General features: G+C 48.7%; 1 protein-coding gene across 2 annotated transcripts in view; it reads left to right on the top strand.

Annotated features, from left to right (window-relative positions):
• Positions 1-19,414, top strand: part of SPTBN2 (spectrin beta, non-erythrocytic 2) — a 95,841-nt gene that overhangs the window by 54,034 nt on the left and 22,393 nt on the right. For both annotated transcript variants that reach the window (XM_083478396.1, XM_083478395.1), the window contains 13 exons: positions 3,810-3,983; positions 5,350-5,441; positions 5,725-5,805; positions 6,143-6,258; positions 7,071-7,183; positions 8,303-8,490; positions 10,919-11,036; positions 11,966-12,124; positions 12,416-12,718; positions 13,389-13,542; positions 13,877-14,747; positions 15,496-15,633; positions 17,262-18,018. In XM_083478396.1, coding sequence (XP_083334522.1) covers positions 3,810-3,983; positions 5,350-5,441; positions 5,725-5,805; positions 6,143-6,258; positions 7,071-7,183; positions 8,303-8,490; positions 10,919-11,036; positions 11,966-12,124; positions 12,416-12,718; positions 13,389-13,542; positions 13,877-14,747; positions 15,496-15,633; positions 17,262-18,018 — 3,264 coding nt within the window. The remainder of the gene's footprint in view (positions 1-3,809; positions 3,984-5,349; positions 5,442-5,724; positions 5,806-6,142; positions 6,259-7,070; positions 7,184-8,302; positions 8,491-10,918; positions 11,037-11,965; positions 12,125-12,415; positions 12,719-13,388; positions 13,543-13,876; positions 14,748-15,495; positions 15,634-17,261; positions 18,019-19,414) is intronic.

Here is a 19,414-nt window from a genome sequence, read left to right as displayed (position 1 = left end):
AATGTGGCCTAACTAAAATGTTTATCTTACAAGAAGGCTAGTGTGGTCTGCACTTTTCCTAAAATACACCTCACTTGTTACTGATGCTGTCTGACATCTTATGGGCACCCAGCCTAATGAAATTTTGATATAAATTAGTTATTTCTGCACCGATTCATCAACACAATATGAAAAATCATTGTCACCATTATTATTCCTACCAGTATGAGAACGTCTGTTTTTGAGTCTGTTTTCCCCATTATTTTTTTAATTGTGTAAAACTTGACATGGGGTCATCATTTTGTACTTAGAGGCTCCTCATATTCTGAGGCCTCAACTGTAATTTTGTGTTTGTGTGTACAAATCTAGCTGAGAGAAGATTTATGTTTTAATAGAAATGAATATAGCAGCCTCCAGCTGTGCTGGTATGCATCAAACAAACTGGATAAATAATTTTGCAGAATGCCTTGGCGTTTTCTCAAATACAGTTAATTATTGGAAAACCCAGTTCAGGTGTATTATACAGATTCATAGCCCCCAAAAACTTTCATTTCCTAAATGCCGAATCATGGAAATGCTTTGCTCAAGACACCCATTACTGATGAGGACCTTAAACCATGTGTCTACAATGCACACACACAAAGTGGTGAACTACAATGACATCACCCAGTGGTTGTGACTGTGCATGCCCACAGGTGTGGCAAATTATTTGTGCTGCACCGTCTCAGAGAAATGTATTATTTGGTTGAATTAATAGGGGATCCTTTGAAAGGCTTGCTGTATGGGAACAAATCTCGCCAGACTGTTGGGATAAAGCCTAGTGATGACTGGTTCCCATGTCTCTGCCACGTCTCCTTAAACCTCTCCAGGCTAGGCCAACCTCAGCCCCCACCCACCCCTGAATAGAGAGCCAAGCACCTGTTCCCAGAATTCCACGCTTTTCCTCCCTTGCAGCCAAAAGGAAAACAGCCCGTTCGCAGCCTGAGCGAGGCAGTTTTTCCGGTTTGCAAGCAGCCTGGCAGCTAGACTGTCTCTGCTGGCAGCTTGGCAGGTGCTACTGTTATGGCTGCTGAATTCCCTGGGTAGTATTAGCAGAGAGACACTGAAGCATGCTAGAAGATGCTGGAAATCTGAGGGATTATGGGAACTGAGCAGGTTTACCAAGGTTTTGAAGGGCCACCGCTCAGTGGTAGAGCACCTGCTTTCTAAGCAAATAGGCCCTGGTTCAGTTCCCTGAATCTCCAGGTATGGCTAGAAAGGACTTGGGGAGTCTGCTGCCAGCACTGGACCCTCCAAGGAGCTCACGGTGGTGTACATGGTTCTCTTCCTCCCCATTTTATCCTCACAACAACCCTGTGAGCTGGCTTAGGCTAAGAGACTGTGACTGGCCCAAGGTCAACCAGTGAGCTTCATGGCTGAGTAGGGATTTGAACCTTGGTCTCTCCCAGGTCCTAGTCCGGCGCTCTAACCACTACACCACTCTGAAAGGATAGTGGTGGCACTGAGCAGCCTGAAAGTGAAATGCTTAGTTTGCTGCAGCGGGCGAGAGGACGGTGACCTAACGATACCTGAGAGGCTACAGGAGAGATGAGAAGGTGTTGGGACTCCCAATTCCCATCAGCCCCAGCTGTCAGCACTTTGGCCAGTGGTCAGGGAGTTGTAGTCCAGTAAGTAACCTCCGTAGGGCCCAGTGGGTTCCCCATCCCTTGGCACCAATTGTGTTTGGAAAGATTTGAACATCAGTAGAAGACCAATGAATGCATTTTAGTCCATGAAAGGCATAATCCTGATCTAATCAGAAAGAAATCAGCAGTGCATTGCATCCACAAATGACCCTTGGGGAAGGGAGAAATAGAAGGGGCGCGAGATGAAAAGCAAAGTTCTTCAATGGCATCAGTGGGTGACTTAAGAGCCTCCCTTTCATGTCCCAACCTCCGCTCCTCTTCCCATCCTCAAGGCCTGCGCTGTCATTTTCTTCCCTCAAACTCCACCCGCCCAAGCAACAGCCTGTTTAAGGGCAGGAGGTTTGCTTTGCAAAAGGAGAGGACATTCTTCTCATAGGTAGGGCACTTTCTCTGCCCCTCCTTCAGGGGTTTTGAACCTCAGCGACTCCTCGGGCAACTCTTGTCTGGGAATGTCGTGTAGGAAGGCAGCTCCGGTGCCAGTCCAACCGGCTCCCTGGCAGGTGCAACCCTGGTGTCTTCGCGCCAGGTATACTCAGAAGCAGGCGGCAGAGCATGCTGGGAGGGGTGGTGGTGGAAGCACCTGACTGGGTTGCAAGGAACAATTAGGACTTTCCAAGAGGAGGCGGCGGTGGTGGGTTGGTACATGCCAGCAGCATCCTGGCTAAGGGAGGTGCACCTTCTCTTGCACACACAGTCGCTAGCTAACTATTTTAAAGTATCCTTTTTGCCCCACCTTCCATTACAGGATTGCAAAATATGTGCTAAAGCGTAAACTAGTATGAAAACAATCACATAGATAAAAGTGGCAGATCAAATAATAAGTGAGCTACTAAAAGCTGGTTGGTTTTTTCTTGTTTTTTAATAAAGCAGTAAGTTAAAAAAACAAACAAACTGGCATCTAAAACATCTCAGATTTTGTGCCTAATGAATCATAGAACTGTAGAGCTGGAAGGGACCCTGTGGATCATCTAGTCCAGGGGTCGGCAACCTTTTTCAGCCTTTGGCCAATCCACCGTCCCTTAGATCATGTGGTGGGCTGGACTATATTTTGGGTGGGGGAAAATGAACAAATTCCTATGCCCCACAAATAACCCAGAGATGCATTTTAAATAAAAGGACACATTCTACTCGTGTAAAAACATGCCGATTCCCAGATCGTCCGCGGGCTGGATTGAGAAGGCAATTGGGCTGCATCCAGCCCCCGGGCCTTAGGTTGCTTACCTCTGATCTAGTCCAACCCCCTGCAATGCAGGAATATAAAGCTGTCCTAAACAGGGATCGAACCTGCAACCTTGACACGAGCTATCCCAGCTGGCATGAGCTAATGAACCTGAAAGAAAGACAGGTCTCTGTGACTGACTGGGTGGCCTTGGCCTTATTTATTTTATCCGTTGCATTTATATTCCGCCTTGTGCTCCAGGGAGCTCAAGGCAATGTGTGTGGTTCTCCTCATTTCATCCCCACACCAACCCTGAAAGTTAGTTGAGGATGAGAGGCAATGATTGTCACAAGGTCACCAAATGAGTTCGGGGCTGAGCATGGATTTGTTCCCTACTCTCCTAAACCATAGCCCAACACTCTAACCTCTGACACCACCACTGGCTGAGCACCTGCTCAGCATGCAAAAGCTCCTTGGCTCCATCCCTGGCATCTCCAGGTAGTGCTGGGAAAGACCTTAGGAACATAGGAAGCTGCCTTATACTGAGTCTGACTGGTGATCTTTCTAGTGCAGCATTGTCCACACTGACTGGCAGCAGCTCTCCTGGGTTCTCTGGCAGCCCATCCTCACAGACCTACAATTGCCAGAGTGGTTTAACAATCAATCCCTTGTTCCAGGGAACTTAGGGAATTGTAGCTCCGTGCTGGGAATAGGGGCCTCCTGGCAACTCTCTGTACCTTTAACAAACTACAGCTACCAGAATCCTGTGGGGGAAGCCACAACTCTTTAAAGTGATGGTGTGCTGCTTTAAATGTTTGGTGTGAGTGTGGTCTTGTATCCTTGGGATTAGAAACGGTAGGTGTGCTTGGTGGCAGAGGAAAAGCATTCTGCACCAGCTCATGGGTACTACACTCATCCCCTGGCAGAGTTACTGGCTAAAATTAAGGCCTATCTCCCTCTTTCTCCTCTCACCCTGCTTTTGTTAGCCGAAGCCGACTAAGGGCCGGATGCGCATACACTGCCTGGAGAACGTGGACAAGGCCCTCCAGTTCTTAAAGGAGCAGCGTGTCCACCTGGAGAACATGGGCTCACACGATATTGTTGACGGCAACCACCGATTGACCCTGGGCCTCATATGGACCATCATTCTCCGCTTCCAGGTACAACCTGAGCCATGCCTTTTCCCCTTTCCCTCCCCCTTAAGGAACTTCCCTTGATTTCCCCTTGACTGGCTCCTTGAAATGTCAGCCTCAAGATGGACCCCTTTCTCCTGCTGTCCATTCCCTGCAACTAGAGTGATACATATACTTCATTTCCATGGAAGTGCAGAAAAAGAGCAGGGTGTTATAGTAGAGATGCAGAAGTCCACTTCTTCAGCTCCTCCACCTTCCTCTCAAAAGGGATGGGGAGCAGGTTTCTAGCCCTCATGGCTGCAAATACTATCTTAGAAGCATGCGTGCAGAAAAACAGCTAAATAATAATTTCAGCAGTTGGCAGGCAGCAGAAGGGGCATCAGTCTTGTTCTCCCGTTCAGTCTAGCAGCTAGCAAAAAAGCCAAATTCTGCAATAGGCCTGAAACTTAACAGGGGTTATGTTCTGGGGGTCTGTCCAAACTGGCTTGCTGAGTGGCAAGAGCCTCATAGGACCTTGCAGAACACGGTAAGCAAGGCAGAGGGCTTTCCTTCCCGAAGCAGGAAAACCCAGCATGGAAAGAACTTTTAAAGCCATTTTGCCTTTCTTTCTGGGCTCTGGAGTCTCTTGTGAGATCTCACACAGCGGCTTTTGACAGTTTTCCTTTGCTCTCCTGCTCCCTTCATATTTATTTATTTATTGATGAAGCATGCAAAGATGCAATCTTGTAGGTGAATTGCACATAAGTTTCAGGCTTACTGTGCAAAGTAAGAGATGTGTACAGCGTTCCTTAATTTGCATAAGTCACACAGGTTGCAGAATTACCTTCTTTCGGTGCAGAATTTGGATTGGTTTGGCACAGGTTTTATTTTTTTTAAAAAATCACAGTTTGAATATATGTAACATGTATAAATGCAGCTCTGGTCATCCTCAGCTCTGATTAATCATAGGAAAAGCCCTGGTGGATCAGACCAAAGGCCCTTTTAGTCCAACGTCCTGTTCTCAGTGTAGCCAATCATAAGCCCAAATGGGAAGCCCACATGCAAGCACACTCTTCCCATTGGTGACTCCCTGCAAATGATATTTACAGTGGTACCTCTGGTTATGAACTTAATTCATTCCGGAGGTCTGTTCTTAACCTGAAACCGTTCTTAACCTGAGGTACCACTTTAGCTAATGGGGCTTCCCGCTGCCGCTGCACCGCCGTCGTGCAATTTCTGTTCTCACCCTGAGGTAAAGTTCTTAACCAGAGGTACTACTCCCGGGTTAGTGGAGTCTGTAACCCGAAGTGTTTGTAACCTGAGGTGTTTGTAACCTGAGATAACACTGTATACGCATTCTGCCTCCAATAGTGAAAGGAGAATTGAGATAATGTTATTCTGTCTTCTTTTGCAGATCCAGGATATCAGTGTGGAGACAGAAGATAACAAGGAGAAGAAATCCGCCAAGGATGCCTTGCTGCTTTGGTGTCAGATGAAAACAGCTGGGTAAGGGAATAAGTGGGGGACTGTGAGCCCAGGGGTTTCCCCTTCCCTGTTTGGGCTTGAGGTTAGGAGCTGGCTGCCTCTGAGGCTAAATCCAGCTCAGCTAGATGTGACACAACCAAGGTTTAATATTACTACACTTGGATGTTTCAAGAAGCCCGAAGGGGAAATATGCATTTCAGTTGTAGTGACCTGTCTCGAATGTTCAAGGGAGGGCTGGGTTCAAGAACACGAAACAAAGCAAAATAAGTAAGCCTATTCCCTGCCCTCTGCTGTATGTTTACAGGTATCCAAATGTGAATGTCCACAACTTCACCACCAGCTGGAGGGATGGCCTGGCTTTCAACGCAATTGTCCACAAACACAGGTCAGTGAAGGTTGGTTGGGGCCTGTCATGGCTTCGTAGCAGCTCGCTCCATCTTGTTTGCTTTGGGGGAGGGTAAGGCCATCAGTGGCTACCAGCCACAATGGGTATGTTCCAGCTCCGTTGTTGGAGGCAATACGCCTCTGAATACTAGTCCCTGGGAATCACAAGTGAGGAGAGTGCTGCTGCACTCAGGTCCTGCTTGTGGGCCACTGTGAGAACAGGGTCCTGCACTAGATGGGCCACTGTTCTTGTCATGAAGTAGTGATTCTGCGAGCAAATATTGCTGATCTAGCAGGCTGTTCTTATGTTCTTATGCTTGCTTTGGTGTCCTCATCAGGCCAGACCTGATAGACATCGACACCCTGAAGAAATGCAACGCACACTACAACCTCCAGAATGCCTTCAACATTGCCGAAAAGGAACTGGGCCTCACCAAGCTTTTAGACCCTGAAGGTGAGCTCAGCAGGGAGGGCACCTGGATCTCTGTTCCTGTTTGTCTCTGTTGGCTTGGCCACATGTTTGTTTGTTTTAAAAAATCACACGAAAAAATCAAACCTCCTAAGTGGTTTTCAATAATAATAATAAAAAGAATTTACCTTAAAGTTATCCGTAAAAGTGAAAATTAAAAGCAGATTTTAAAACAGTCAAAATGGAATTTAAACCTGCAGTTTAAATAGCTTAAAACACATGTCAGCTTGTACATGTCAATGGGCAGGGAGTTCCAGAGTGTAGGAACTGCCACAGTCTAAAATTGGTTCCTTACTAGTGCAAAATGAACTTGTAAAAGTGCTGGTTTTGCAGAGGAAAGTGGATGAGTGGGTGCATACAAGGTAAACTGGTCTGAAGGGCTTTATATACTAACAGTTGCACCTTGAGCTTGGACCAGCAAAAAATCAGCAGTGAGTACAGATTTCTGAGCTGGAGTGTTATATGCTGACTGGATATCGTGCCTGTCAACACTGTAGCATTCTGCGCTAACTGCAGTTTTCAGGCAGAGCGCAGAGGAAGCCCCACAGAGAGAACATTGCAGTAATCCAGTATCAAAGTTATCAGTGGCTGCACTACTGCGATCAAGCTTTCCTGGTCCAGGAATTAGTCTCAGCTGCCATGCCAGCCAACCATTGTAAAAGGCACCTCTAGCCTCCGAGGCTCCCTGGGCCTCCAGTGACACTGAACAAACTAAAATGATGGTGGTGATCATCAGGAAAAATAGCCGTTCTTTGTCCTGTTTCTCTTACTCCTCTTTATTCTTCACTTCTCTTTAGATGTGAACGTGGACCAGCCTGATGAGAAGTCCATCATCACCTATGTGGCCACTTACTACCACTACTTCTCCAAGATGAAAGCCTTAGCTGTGGAAGGGAAACGGATTGGGAAGGTACCATGAAGAGGGCTGTGGTGGGAGCTGGGGAGCGCTGGGAGCCGAAATGCACTTGGATTCCAATGCCACCGGGATTGCAGGAAGAAGGGCAGGCATTTGAGGAGATGGGTGATATATTTTGCTGGGACAACCTGTGTGCAGGAGGTAGCTCAGTTGGTTAGGGCGTGGTGCTGATAACCCCAAGGTTGCAGGTTTGACACCTATACGGTACAGCTTCATATTCCTGCATTGCAGGGGGTTGAACTAGATGGTCCTCAGGTTCCCTTCCAACGCTAAAATTCTATTCTTTCCAATTCTAAAATTCTATTATTTTTAAGTGCAGAAAAAGCTTTCAGTCTTCACCAAACTTGTCCTCAAGGTGGGGTGAGTGGGTGGCAAACAATGCAGAATATTAAAAGGATATTTTAGGTGCTTTTAAAAGCACAACTCCAGATCTTACACCAGGAATGTCTATTCTGTGTCCCTCTAGATGTTGTTGGACCTGCAGCCAATGGTCAGGGATGGTGGAAGTGTAGTCTAGCAACATCTAGAGGGACACACAGTCCCACATCTCTGGTCTCCTTCCCTACCCTGCCATGTGGTTTGCTCTGTCTCAAAAGTCAGCTCTGCCATCTATCCAGGGCAGGACTGGACCACAGCTGAGCTATAACGAGCCGAGTTATAGGCAAGATTAGATTGTTTTATCCATTTTGGGACTGTTTGGAGCAGCTGGTCTGCAAGAGAGCCTGGTTTAGATCAGATTGGATTATGTAATCTCACTTTTCTGGCCTGAAGACTCCCAAAGTAGATTATAAAATTTAAAAAGAATGAAACAAATTGGAAAGCCAAACAGCACCAGGTCTGGGCATGCTCAAACATTCACCCTTGCCCATATTCTCCCTCAAGAAAGGCTGGGTAAGAGAAGGCAGCATTAGTCACTGTTTCCTAAAGGTGCTTGTAGCACCCAGAGGTAACGTAACCAAAAACCGCCGGCACTTCAGATTGGGCCAGGATGCAAATTATGCAGCCGTTGCAGGTGAGGCAAGTGTAGACCAACATGCTTCGAGGAAGGGGTGTGGGTCTTTTGGCCATCAGACCCTTCCCAGGGTGTCTGAGTGATGCAGGTTCCCGCAACAGGTCCTGGACCATGCCATCGAGGCTGACAAGCTGATAGAGAAGTACGAGACGCTGGCCTCTGACCTTCTGCAATGGATTGAGCAGACCATCTTGACACTGAATGACCGGAAGCTGGCCAACTGCCTGAGCGGAGTGCAGAATCAGCTGCAGGCCTTCAACACCTACCGCACTGTGGAGAAACCCCCCAAGTAAGTTCTGGCCTTTGTGGACCTGGCGGTGAGCGAGGAGGAAGATATTCAGTGGGGTCATGGTAAATCATAGGTAGGGAGCCTCAGGCACAGAGTCCTCCAGGCTCTCAAAACTCTTCCCAGGTCACACCCCAGCAGGGGGAAGATATAAAAAAATAAAGAAATTGTCCAGTAGCACCTTAGAGACCAACTAAGTTTGTTCTTGGTATAAGCTTATTAGCTTGGTATAAGTGTGCATGCACACAACAGCTTATACCAAGAACAAACTTAGTTGGTCTCTAAGGTGCTACTGGACAATTTTTTTTATATATTTTGACTGTGTTAGACCAACACGTTTACCTACCCGAATCTAGAACCCCAGTAGGGGGAGTTGTTGGATGCTAAAGAGACAATGGGATTTAGTGAGCAAGGAGAGCCTGTGACAAGGTGTAGTTCAGACTCAGAGGCTGAAGTTGAGGAGGGGCGTGAAACAAGGGGCTGCAGAAGAATCCCAGGAGTCTGTCTGCAACAATCTCCCCTCCCTCCTCCCCCCCCCATCTCCAAGGACATGCAGGATGATGCATACAGCAGAACAGAGATTACAGGTTCCCAGATGCAGTTTGAGACTGTTTGGGAAACATCCAGCAGAGGAGGATTCTTAGAGGGGGTTGAAGGCAGGGGCTGTCAGTCCTGGCAACTGCTGTATAGGGGCAAGATTTGCTGGGTAGTGTTGCTGAGTTGAATGCTGTTTCTTTGGATAAAGAGTTAACTTCTCTGACAAATTGCTTCTTGCTTGCTGACCTGCATCCTTCTCAAGAGCATTTTGCCTGGATATGTGCTTGAGTTGGGGTAATATTACTCGCTTGTCTTAATGGAGGAAGGAGGAGTGTGTGTGTGTAGAAACCTGTGACTTGTCTGTGGCTTTGCAAACTCTACAAAGGCAGGAGTCGCACCTGCTGCTCCACCCATGGCCCCACCTTCCACTGGCATGTGGGCCCTGGAAGCCTGCCAAGGAGGGAAGGTGGCCCTTGGGGCTGCAAAAGGCTCCTGTGGCTAATGATTGAAGTGCAAGAGCTCATCATGGCAGCCATGCTAGCTACACCCACAAGAAGAGCCCAAAGTGCAGGCAGACACACACACACACACACACACACACACACACACACACGCTTCCATCCCGCAAGAGCTGCAATTTACAGCACAGTGCCCAATTTGTTAGGATTAGCTGGCAGTCATAGAACACAATAAGTAAAAATCATTGAACATTAACAAAAGATTTTTAGCCAGGTGAAATACTACCTTTAGCTTCTAATTAGGAAAGCAAACTTTCAAAAAAGCGTTACCGCCTTTTCAACTGCTAGCCTGAAATAGCAACCCCATCAAAGGAGGGGGATACAATATCCTGCCTCTGCTTGATTATATTTCCTCATTCTCTACCTTTATCTCTGCCAGGGGGTGGGGGACCAGTGGGCCACATCAGAAGCCAGCCAATCCTTTGCATTTCACAGGAGATAATTGATCTCACCCCAAAGCTGCGGGCCTTACATTTGGTGCCAAATTTAAATTAAATTCAAAGGAACAGGGCACACTCTTAAACCATGAACTCCCAGTTGCTCCTGGGCAATCCCAGCTTTAGCTGTCTTATATCAAGTGCCCTATGGCATCAGGTGAGTGACAAGTGGTGTGTGGCTGGCCAAGAATGGCCTCATGGGCCAGATGGGGTGATCTGGTGGGCCTAAATTGGACCATGGGTTGGAGGTTCCCTGTTGCTGCTCTGTGCTAACACAAACAATCTTGAAAGACCCATGCACTTGCCTGAAGAAGGAAGTTCCATCAATTACTGTGGTGCTCCAGCAGATGGTGGCATCACTCCAGCTCTAAATAAAGTCCCAGAGCTGCTTGCCCTGCATAGCCCCTCCACCACAGTGCTGGGAAAGCATGCGCTATTGTTGTGGGTGCTGGAAGAATGTGTGTCCATCTTCTGTAGGGATGTCAGGAGGCAGTGATTTCCATCCCGTGTTCAGCGCAATCAGTGCTGTCACTGTTCTGTTGCATTTCGGCTTCTGTTAAAACCTACACTGTTCAACTCACTATTTGCTAAGGCCGAAGCTAGCATAATTGATTGCGTGATTAATTTTGAGGGAAGGGAAACGTCAAAAACAATGCAGAAAATAATGTAATGTAACATTTGCAGACTAAGAAAACAATCATAGCAAATGCCATTTGTGTGTGATTTCCATATAAATTGTTGAAATTTCTGCTCCAGTTTCCAGTGGAATTCTCTGACTTACAAAGTCTCCTGAAAGTTCCTGCATGCTCGTTAACAGTGAGTGAGAAAGGGGCCTTATGCAAAGTAGTTTTGAAATGTGCATTCTTGCTCCTAAACCTGGCTTGCTGTTCTCCTTTCTCCCTCTGCCCACCTCCTCTGCATGCATTATCCTACTCCCAGGTTCACAGAGAAAGGGAATCTTGAAGTTCTGCTTTTCACCATCCAGAGCAAGATGAGAGCCAATAACCAAAAGGTTTACACGCCACGAGAGGGGAGGCTCATCTCTGACATCAACAAGGTGAGTCCCATGGACTGGCTGGACGAAGAGGTGGGAGGCTCCAGCCAGGGAACCCCCAAGGGAAACCCTAGAGGAGGAAGGCTCAGAGCCAAGGGCTTGGTGGTGGAACACTGGGGGTCAGAGAGCCACTGATACTATTGAACTTGATGGCCCAACTGGGCTCTTAGGGTACTAGGCAACTTTCTGGGTCCCTGTGCTGACTGGTCGGGGGTTGGGCCTGGGGCATTCTGCATGCATAGCATGTGCTCTAAGTTGTGCTCCCACCACTGGAACTTAGGACACTGCCTTAGACTGAGTCCGGCAACTTGTTCATATTGCCAGGATTATTGACACTGGGCTCCACCGCTGAACTTCCTTTGCAGAACTGTGGGGTGGGAGGGTGGTGTTATTTAGAACCTGTCCTTTTGCCCAAGGAAGCACACTTGAGAGTATATTTTGTTGGTGTTCCTGGGTAGCGGAGGCCTAGTGCTTACCAATCTGCAGGTGTTAAATATGTGTGCTGTATTTGGTTCATCTGTGTCTGAATCTACTAGAACCACCTTGATTTTAAAGAAATGCAGGCTGGAAACACATTATACGATGAAGCAAACAAATAGTTATGCCCAGGTTCAGCTGATATTTGTCGATTCCAAATAGAAGCCGTCAGCTAACAAAGATTAATGATTAATAGGCAAGTCCATTCATTTGGGCAATTTCCTGGAATCTGGATTTAATTTTAATCAAGGATCAGCTCATGAACTCATTTCCAGTTGAGCACTGCAATAATAATTAGAATAATAATGAGGAGCATTGCCTCTGAGCATGTGCAGAATGCATTGAAAATTCTGCAGCCAAAGCTTCAAAGGAAACTGAATCCCTTCTCCTTTGAAAGAAATTAAAACACTTGTTTTGGAAATGTTTGTCTCCATGATTTCCTTCCTCCTCCACAGGGCTGGGAGCGGCTGGAGAAAGCAGAGCATGAGAGAGAGCTGGCGCTGCGCAATGAGCTGATTCGGCAGGAGAAGCTGGAGCAGCTGGCAGCACGCTTTGACCGCAAGGCAGCCATGCGTGAGACCTGGCTGAGTGAGAACCAGCGCCTCGTCTCCCAGGTCAGTGAAAGGAGGAGAGTATTTAGGTTGTGTCTAGGGGCAGATCCCCTATTATATTATATTATATTAATGTTTACTACTAATAATAATAATTAGAGGAAAAACTTACTCTATTCACTTTCTCCATGCCATGCATTGAGGAGAATCGCTCCATTCCTTTGATCATTTTGGTGGCACTTTTCTGAACCTGGAGTATCTTTCTGTCTGGTCTGGGAGAGCGGGAGGGACGGACAACTTTACCCCAGCATCCTGAAGAATGAGATTCTTTCTCTCCTGCTCTGCAACTTGCAGGATAACTTTGGCTTGGACATTTCGGCGGTAGAGGCCGCAGTGCGGAAACATGAAGCCATCGAGACGGACATTGTGGCATATAGTGAGCGTGTGGCAGCTGTGAATGCGGTGGCAGCTGAGCTAGAGGCGGAGGGGTACCATGACATCAAGCGGGTGTTGGCGCGCAAGAACAATGTGGCGAGGCTCTGGGACTACTTGCGCGAGCTGGTGGCTGCCCGCCGGGAGCGCCTGATGCTCCATTTCGAGCTGCAGAAGATGTTCCAGGACTTGGCCTACCTCATGGATTGGCTGGAAGAGATGAAGGTAGCTGGCGAGGCTGTGGTGTGCAAGAGGGGTGATGCTTGAGAGCGCATTTCCTGCATTGGAGGGGTGTATGTGTTGGACTATGCCACCTTTGAGGTCATGTCCAGTGCTATGGATTGCATCAGAATAGGGGAAGAGGCCATAGCTTCATGGGAGACCACCTGCCCTGTACACAGAGGATCCCAGCTTCAACCCCTAGCATCTCCAGGTAGGGCTAGGAGAGAGCCTGCCTGAAACCCTGGAGAGTTGCTGCCAGTCAGTGTATATAACATATAGCTAGATGGACCAATGGGTCTGATTTGGTGTGAAGCAGCTTCCAGGGTTCCTATCGCTACCAGATGCAGAAACCTCTGAAGCCAACAGGAGTGTTGCAGTTGGGCCCTGTCCAGGGCAGCGTAGTAAATTGTCCTGGAGTCAATGACTGCTGAGGTCCTTTCCAATTCTGATATTATGAATTCACAGATTATTATTTATTTCTATTGGCCGAGAAAGAGAAGTGAGGGAGCTTCATGTTTAGAGACTCACCTGCCCTGGAAGACCCTAGTGGGCAGAGGGAAGGGCAGCTTTGCCTAGGAACCCCCTTCGTCTTTTCTATTGTATCCCCGAGCAGGGTGGTTGAGATGAGGCCAGGCGTCAGGTCTCCGTCATCCTGTGCTGCCTTTCCTCACAGGGCCGCCTTCAGTCTCAGGACTTCGGGAAACATCTGCATGGCGTGGAGGACCTGCTGCAGATCCACTCTCTGGTGGAGGCCGACATCTCCGTCCAGGCCGAACGGGTGAAAGCCATCAGTGCCGCTGCCCAGCGCTTTGCCACCCCTGGGGAAGGTGAGAGCCTCAGGAGCTTGAAAAGGAAGTATGGAGGGAGGGAGGAACAGAGTGGGAGTGCCCTTGGCTCCCCATTTCAAAACCTCATCTCCCAACTTTCCCCTCTTTCCTATCTGTCTTGCTGTTCCACAGCAGTTGTAGGATTCTCTGTGCAACATGGGATTTGCTAAAATGATCAGTGTGACTCCACTGCAAATTATCATTCCTTTATTGTGGGTAAAGTGGTAGGTGTAGGGAGCAGGTTGAAGCCCAAGTAGGGAGCGTCAATCTCTGCTGCTGATTTTGCGAAAGTTGACAGGAATGCGGCTCCTCACTTCGGTTTTCCTGCCTGCAGCTTACAAGCCCTGTGACCCCCACCTTGTCCAAGAGCGCGTGGCAACACTGGACCGCTGCTATCGGGAGCTGGTGGCATTGGCAGCGCAAAGGCGTGCCAAACTGGAAGAGTCGCGCCGACTTTGGAAATTCTTCTGGGACATGGGTGAGGAGGAGGCCTGGATCCGGGAGCAGAGCCAGATCCTGTCATCGGGCGACTTTGGCAAGGACCTGACGAGTGTGCTGCGCCTGACCAGCAAGCATAACGCCTTCCGCGATGAGATGAGCGGCCGCGCTGGCCCGCTGCAACAGAGCATAGCCGAAGGCCGCCAGCTGGTTGCCGAGGGCCACTTTGGGGCTGCCGAGGTGGCCGAACGGATCCGGGAAATCGAGGAGCAGTGGGATCAGCTGGAGGCGCTGTCCCGAGAGCGGGAGCAGCGCCTTCTCCAGGCCTCCAATCTCTACCAGTTCCAGGCAGACGCCAACGACATGGAGGCCTGGTTGCTGGATGCGCTGCGCTTGGTGTCCAGCTCTGAGGTGGGCCATGATGAGTACTCCACCCAGAGCCTGGTGAAGAAGCACAAGGATGTGGAGGAGGAGATCCACAACCACCGCCCTGCCCTCGACGCCCTCCACGAGCAGGCCCGGAGCCTGCCCCCTGCCTTTGCCCATGCCCCTGAGGTGGACGGGCGGCTCCCTGCACTGGAGCAGCGCTACGAGGAACTGGTTGCGCTCGCCGAGCATCGCAAGCAAGCCCTGCAGGACGCTCTCAACCTTTACAAGATGTTCAGCGAGGCAGATGCGTGTGGGCTCTGGATTGGGGAGAGGGAGTACTGGATCGAAACGATGGATGTCCCTGAGAAGTTAGAAGACCTTGAAGTGGTTCAGCAAAGGTGAGTAGGTTCAACCAGCAGCCACCTTGTTCCCCCTTCTAGCCCAGGAGTGGAGGGTCGGTGGGTGGGTTCTTCAAAGTAAATACTTCATATTGTTTGCAGTTAAATACTTCATATTGTTTGCAGTTAAACTCTGTCAGGCCTAGGGAACATCCAGTCCGTGGGTTTAAGTAGAGCCAGCACGAGTCCTTGTTTGGCCCATGAGGCCCATTCTCCAAATCACAGCCACCTGTCTGACACCTGACATCATACATGACATCACAGTACTATATGACATCATAGCATTATGTATCGTGTCATATGTGACTCCATTCGTTTTAAGCACTGTTACACCATTTTAGCAGACACTGAGAATCCTGAGGGCCGTAGTTTGTTAAGGGTGCTGACCTCACAGAGTTCCCAGCATCCTTAACTGACTACAATTCCCAGGATTCCCCCATGATGGTTAAAATGATTAAAGTAGTGCTTTAAACGTATTGTGTGGTCGTGAGAGAGTGGAGACCCATGTTCAGAGCCCTACTTGTCCCTGAATCTTATTGGGTGACCTTGCGCCAGGTTGCTCTTGTCTCTCGGGCTAACCTACCTCAAAGGGTTGATGTGAGGATAAAATGGGTGTGGTCGCCATGTACTCTGCCTTGACCTTCCTTAGGTGGAGCTGGGAGGGGGGAGAAGATGAAATGTAAATGCAGTTAATTAATAAATTAATTCAACCTCTCGCCCACTTCTCGTTCGGTCCTTGTTGTCTCAGGTTTGAGACTCTGGAGCCAGAGATGAATAACCTGGCCTCCCGCATTGCAGCAGTGAATGAGATTGCGAGCCGGCTTCTGGGAACTGACCACAGGAACAAGGACAGCATCCAGGCCACTCAGGAACAGCTCAATGCCAGGTGGGGATCTAGAAGAGTGTGTGTGTGTGTGTGTGTGTGTGTGAACAGGGAGATGGTGCAATGGTTTGAGTGATTGACAAGCCTGACCCAAGAAATCTGAAAGATCACCTCCTTCCCTACAGACCTTCTCAGGTGTTAAGATTGGCAGAGAGGGCCTTCTGAAGTGTGGTTTGTGTATGTGACGCCCCCAAACTAGAATGCTTTTCCTGCAGAGCTGTATCTGGCACCTTCATTGTATAGTTCTTGTCATATGCTCCTTACCTGAGATTTTATAGGGACGTGGGTTGCACTGTGGTCTAAACCACTGAGCCTCCTGCGCTTGCTGATTGGAAGGTTGGCAGTTCAAATCCACCTGACGAGGTGAGATCCTGTTGCTCTGTCCCAGCTTCTGCCAACCTAGCAGTTGGAAGGCACGCCAGTGCAAGTAGTTAAATAGGTACCAGTGTGGCAGGAAGGTAAATGACATTTCCTTGCGCTCTGGCTTCTGTCATGGTGTTCTGTTGTGCCAGAAGCGGTTTAGTCATGATGACCACATGACCCGGAAAGCTGTGGACAAACGCTGGCTCCCTCAGCCTGAAGAGAGATGAGTGCCCCACCCCATAATCGCCTTTGACTGCACCTTTTTACCCCCCCTTTTTTAAAATCTGAGATATGTTTTTAGGACCACCTTATTCTTTCATTTGTAAAAAGTTGTAACCTGCCTATTGAAAGGTGGGTAAGAGATCTGAAGAACAGCATTGTTGTGTAGAAAGTAGCTGACATTCGATTATTTCATTTCATTTTTTTAAAACAATAAGTAATTGTCAATATATCAATAATTTTAAGTATTAGATGCATAAAGTTCCTATTGGGAATATAAATTAACAATTTATCATGCATGAGAAAATCGGATAATAATAATAATAAAATAATAATAATATAAGAAAGAAATAATATAAGAAAGAAATAACAGTGACTATGAAATATATGACACGTGACTATGAAATAATGACATGTGGTTTTGCATTATCTTGTACTTTCTGGTGGGTTGGGTGGACACCTGAACAATGTGGTTGGGGCGGCTGCTGGCGGGAAAGGGGAATCGCCCAACCTCAGCCTTAGATCCTAAAGTTTAAGGAAGTTTGTCGAAGGAAAGCTTATCCTCCTCCACCTGCGCCCTATCATCTCACATTGTTCTGGAGGGTCCCTGACCAACCCCCCTCCTGAAAGGCTTTTTGGGGTTGAAGTGGCTGCAGGGGGTAAGAGAGAACGAGAAGCTTTCCTTCCATTGACTTCTGTAAGCTAACTTAGGGTCCAAACCAGTAGCTATCCATTTTCTGCCTTTTCATGACATCGTCTTTAGCTCCCTGAGGCAACTGCTCTCTCACTTTGACTAAGGCTGGGGGTGAGGACTAGATCTGTGGGCCAGATCCTTACTTCCCCTGTGAGCCAACTTTGACCTGCCCACCTGACAAAAGAGGAGGCTGGATTTCTCACATGAGCCAGAGGTTCCCCACCACTGGGCCCTGGACCTGAGTGGGAAATGAAGATCAAATGTTGTCTTTCAGTATATGAGTTTCACATTAAAAATGGAGGTGGCAGCCACGGTAGCATTGAACTGGATCTCCCCTCCTTCCCCCTTCTCTCAGGTGGCAGCAGTTCCAAGCCTTGGCCAGCCGCAAGAAGGATGCGTTGACCTCGGCTCTCAGCATCCAGAATTACTACTTGGAGTGCAATGAGACCAAGGCTTGGATGCGGGAGAAAACCAAAGTGATCGAGTCCACCCAAGGCTTGGGCAACGACCTGGCAGGGGTCATGGCCCTGCAGCGCAAGCTGGCGGGCATGGAGCGGGACCTGGAGGCCATCCAGGGCAAAGTGCGGGACTTGCGGGAGGAGGCCACCCGCCTGGCGGACCAGCACCCGGAGCAGGCTCCTGCCATTTTGGACCGCTTGTCCGAAGTCGACGGGACCTGGGACGAGCTACGGGGGACCATGCGCCGACGAGAGGAGTCCCTGGGAGAAGCCAGCAAGCTTCAGGGCTTCTTGCGGGACTTGGACGACTTCCAGGCGTGGCTTCTGCGCACCCAGACGGCCATCGCTTCGGAAGACGTGCCGGCCACCCTGCCAGAGGCAGAACGCTTGCTGAACCAGCATGAGACCATCCGGAACGAGGTGGAGCACTACAGGGGCGACTACCGGCGCTTGCGGGCCATGGGGGAGGAGGTGACGCAAGGCCACACCGATGCCCAGCACATGTTCCTGCAGCAGCGCCTCCAGGCCCTTGACACTGGCTGGAATGAGCTGGACCAGATGTGGGAGAACCGGCACCAGCTGCTCTCCCAAGCCTACAGCTTCCAGATCTTCCTGAGGGACACCAAGCAGGTGGAAGGGGTGCTCAGCAACCAGGTAAGGCACAGTTGGGGCCCACAGCCTTGGGGGCCACATGTGGCCCTCCAGAATCCCTCTAAGCAATGGGTAGGCAAACTAAGGCCCGGGGGCTGGATCTGGCCCAATCGCCTTCTAAATCTGGCCTGCAGACGGTCCAGGAATCAGTGTTTTTTACATGAGTAAAATGTGCCCTTTTATTTAAAATGCCTCTCTGGGTTATTTGTGGGCCATAGGAATTGGTTCATTTTTCTTTTCAAAATATAATCTGGCCCCAACAAGGTCTGAGGGACAGTGGACCAGGCCCCTCCTGAAAAAGTTTGCTGACCCCTGCTCTAAGCCGCCATCTCTCTCCCCGGGTCACACCCCTAAGTGGCCAGTTTTTTTACCCTTTATGGCTTTTTTTTGGTTGACTGGAATGCGTCTTTGAACTCTGATAATGCCTCCTCTTTGCCTGGATCAGTGTTTCCCAAACTTGGGTCTCCAGCTGTGTTTGGACTACAACTCCCATCATCCCTAGCTAGCAGGATCAGTGGTCAGAGATGGTGGGGTTTGTAGTCCAAAAACAGCTGGAGACTCAAGTTTGGGAAACATTCGCCTGGATGGAGCAGGGAGAGGGTGTGTGAGTGTGCGTAGAAACTACAACTTTTACCTTTGTTGCTCTGCCCACTTTTGCCTTTGGCCCCGCCTAGAAGGAAATGAGGCTCTAGGGCTGGTAAAGCCTTCCCTACCCCTGAGGTGTAAAGGGTTGTAGGAACAACGATGGTGCCAGCATTGACCCATAACCTTGCATTGCCAGAAGTTTGGTACCTACTTGGGACGTGAACAGTGGTTGAGTAGGCAGGGCTTTTTCCCCCCAGCTGGAACTTGCCAGAACTCAGTTCTGTCACCTTTCAGGTGGGGGCGCCATTGCCATTCTAAGAGAATGAGAGAGGTGTTCATGGTGATTCCCGGAACCTTTTTTATTAAGAAAAATAGCACTGCAGTTATTGCCCTAAAGGAGAAAATGCAAGTGGCTACCTTGCATTCTGCGGATTTGAGGAGAAGAGAGATTGGAGGAAGATGTTGCTTCATCCACATTTTTTAAGTGAACCACTTTGATTGGCAGAACCAGTGCTGTTCCAGGTGCCGTGTAATACTTCTTCTGCATTTGTAAGAAATTGATCTTTTAGTGTGGCAACAGCCACACTTTGCAACTCCCTGCCTATTGACATCAGGCAGGCTCCTTCAGTGTATCGTTTTTTTTATTTCTGTTGAAGACCTTTTTTATTTAGACATGTAGAATATTGACACATGTTTAAATGATCTCTGATTGTTGATTTTCATTATTTTTTGAACGTTTTAAACAACTGTTTTTTACTGATATTTTTAAAATTCTTTTTGTAAACCACTTTGAGGTTTCCCCTTTCCTATAGTC

This window comes from Podarcis liolepis (assembly GCF_965112155.1).
Source record: "Podarcis liolepis genome assembly, chromosome: 15".
Classification (NCBI taxonomy): Eukaryota; Metazoa; Chordata; class Lepidosauria; order Squamata; family Lacertidae; genus Podarcis; species Podarcis liolepis.
This window is presented reverse-complemented; position numbering and strand designations above follow the sequence as displayed.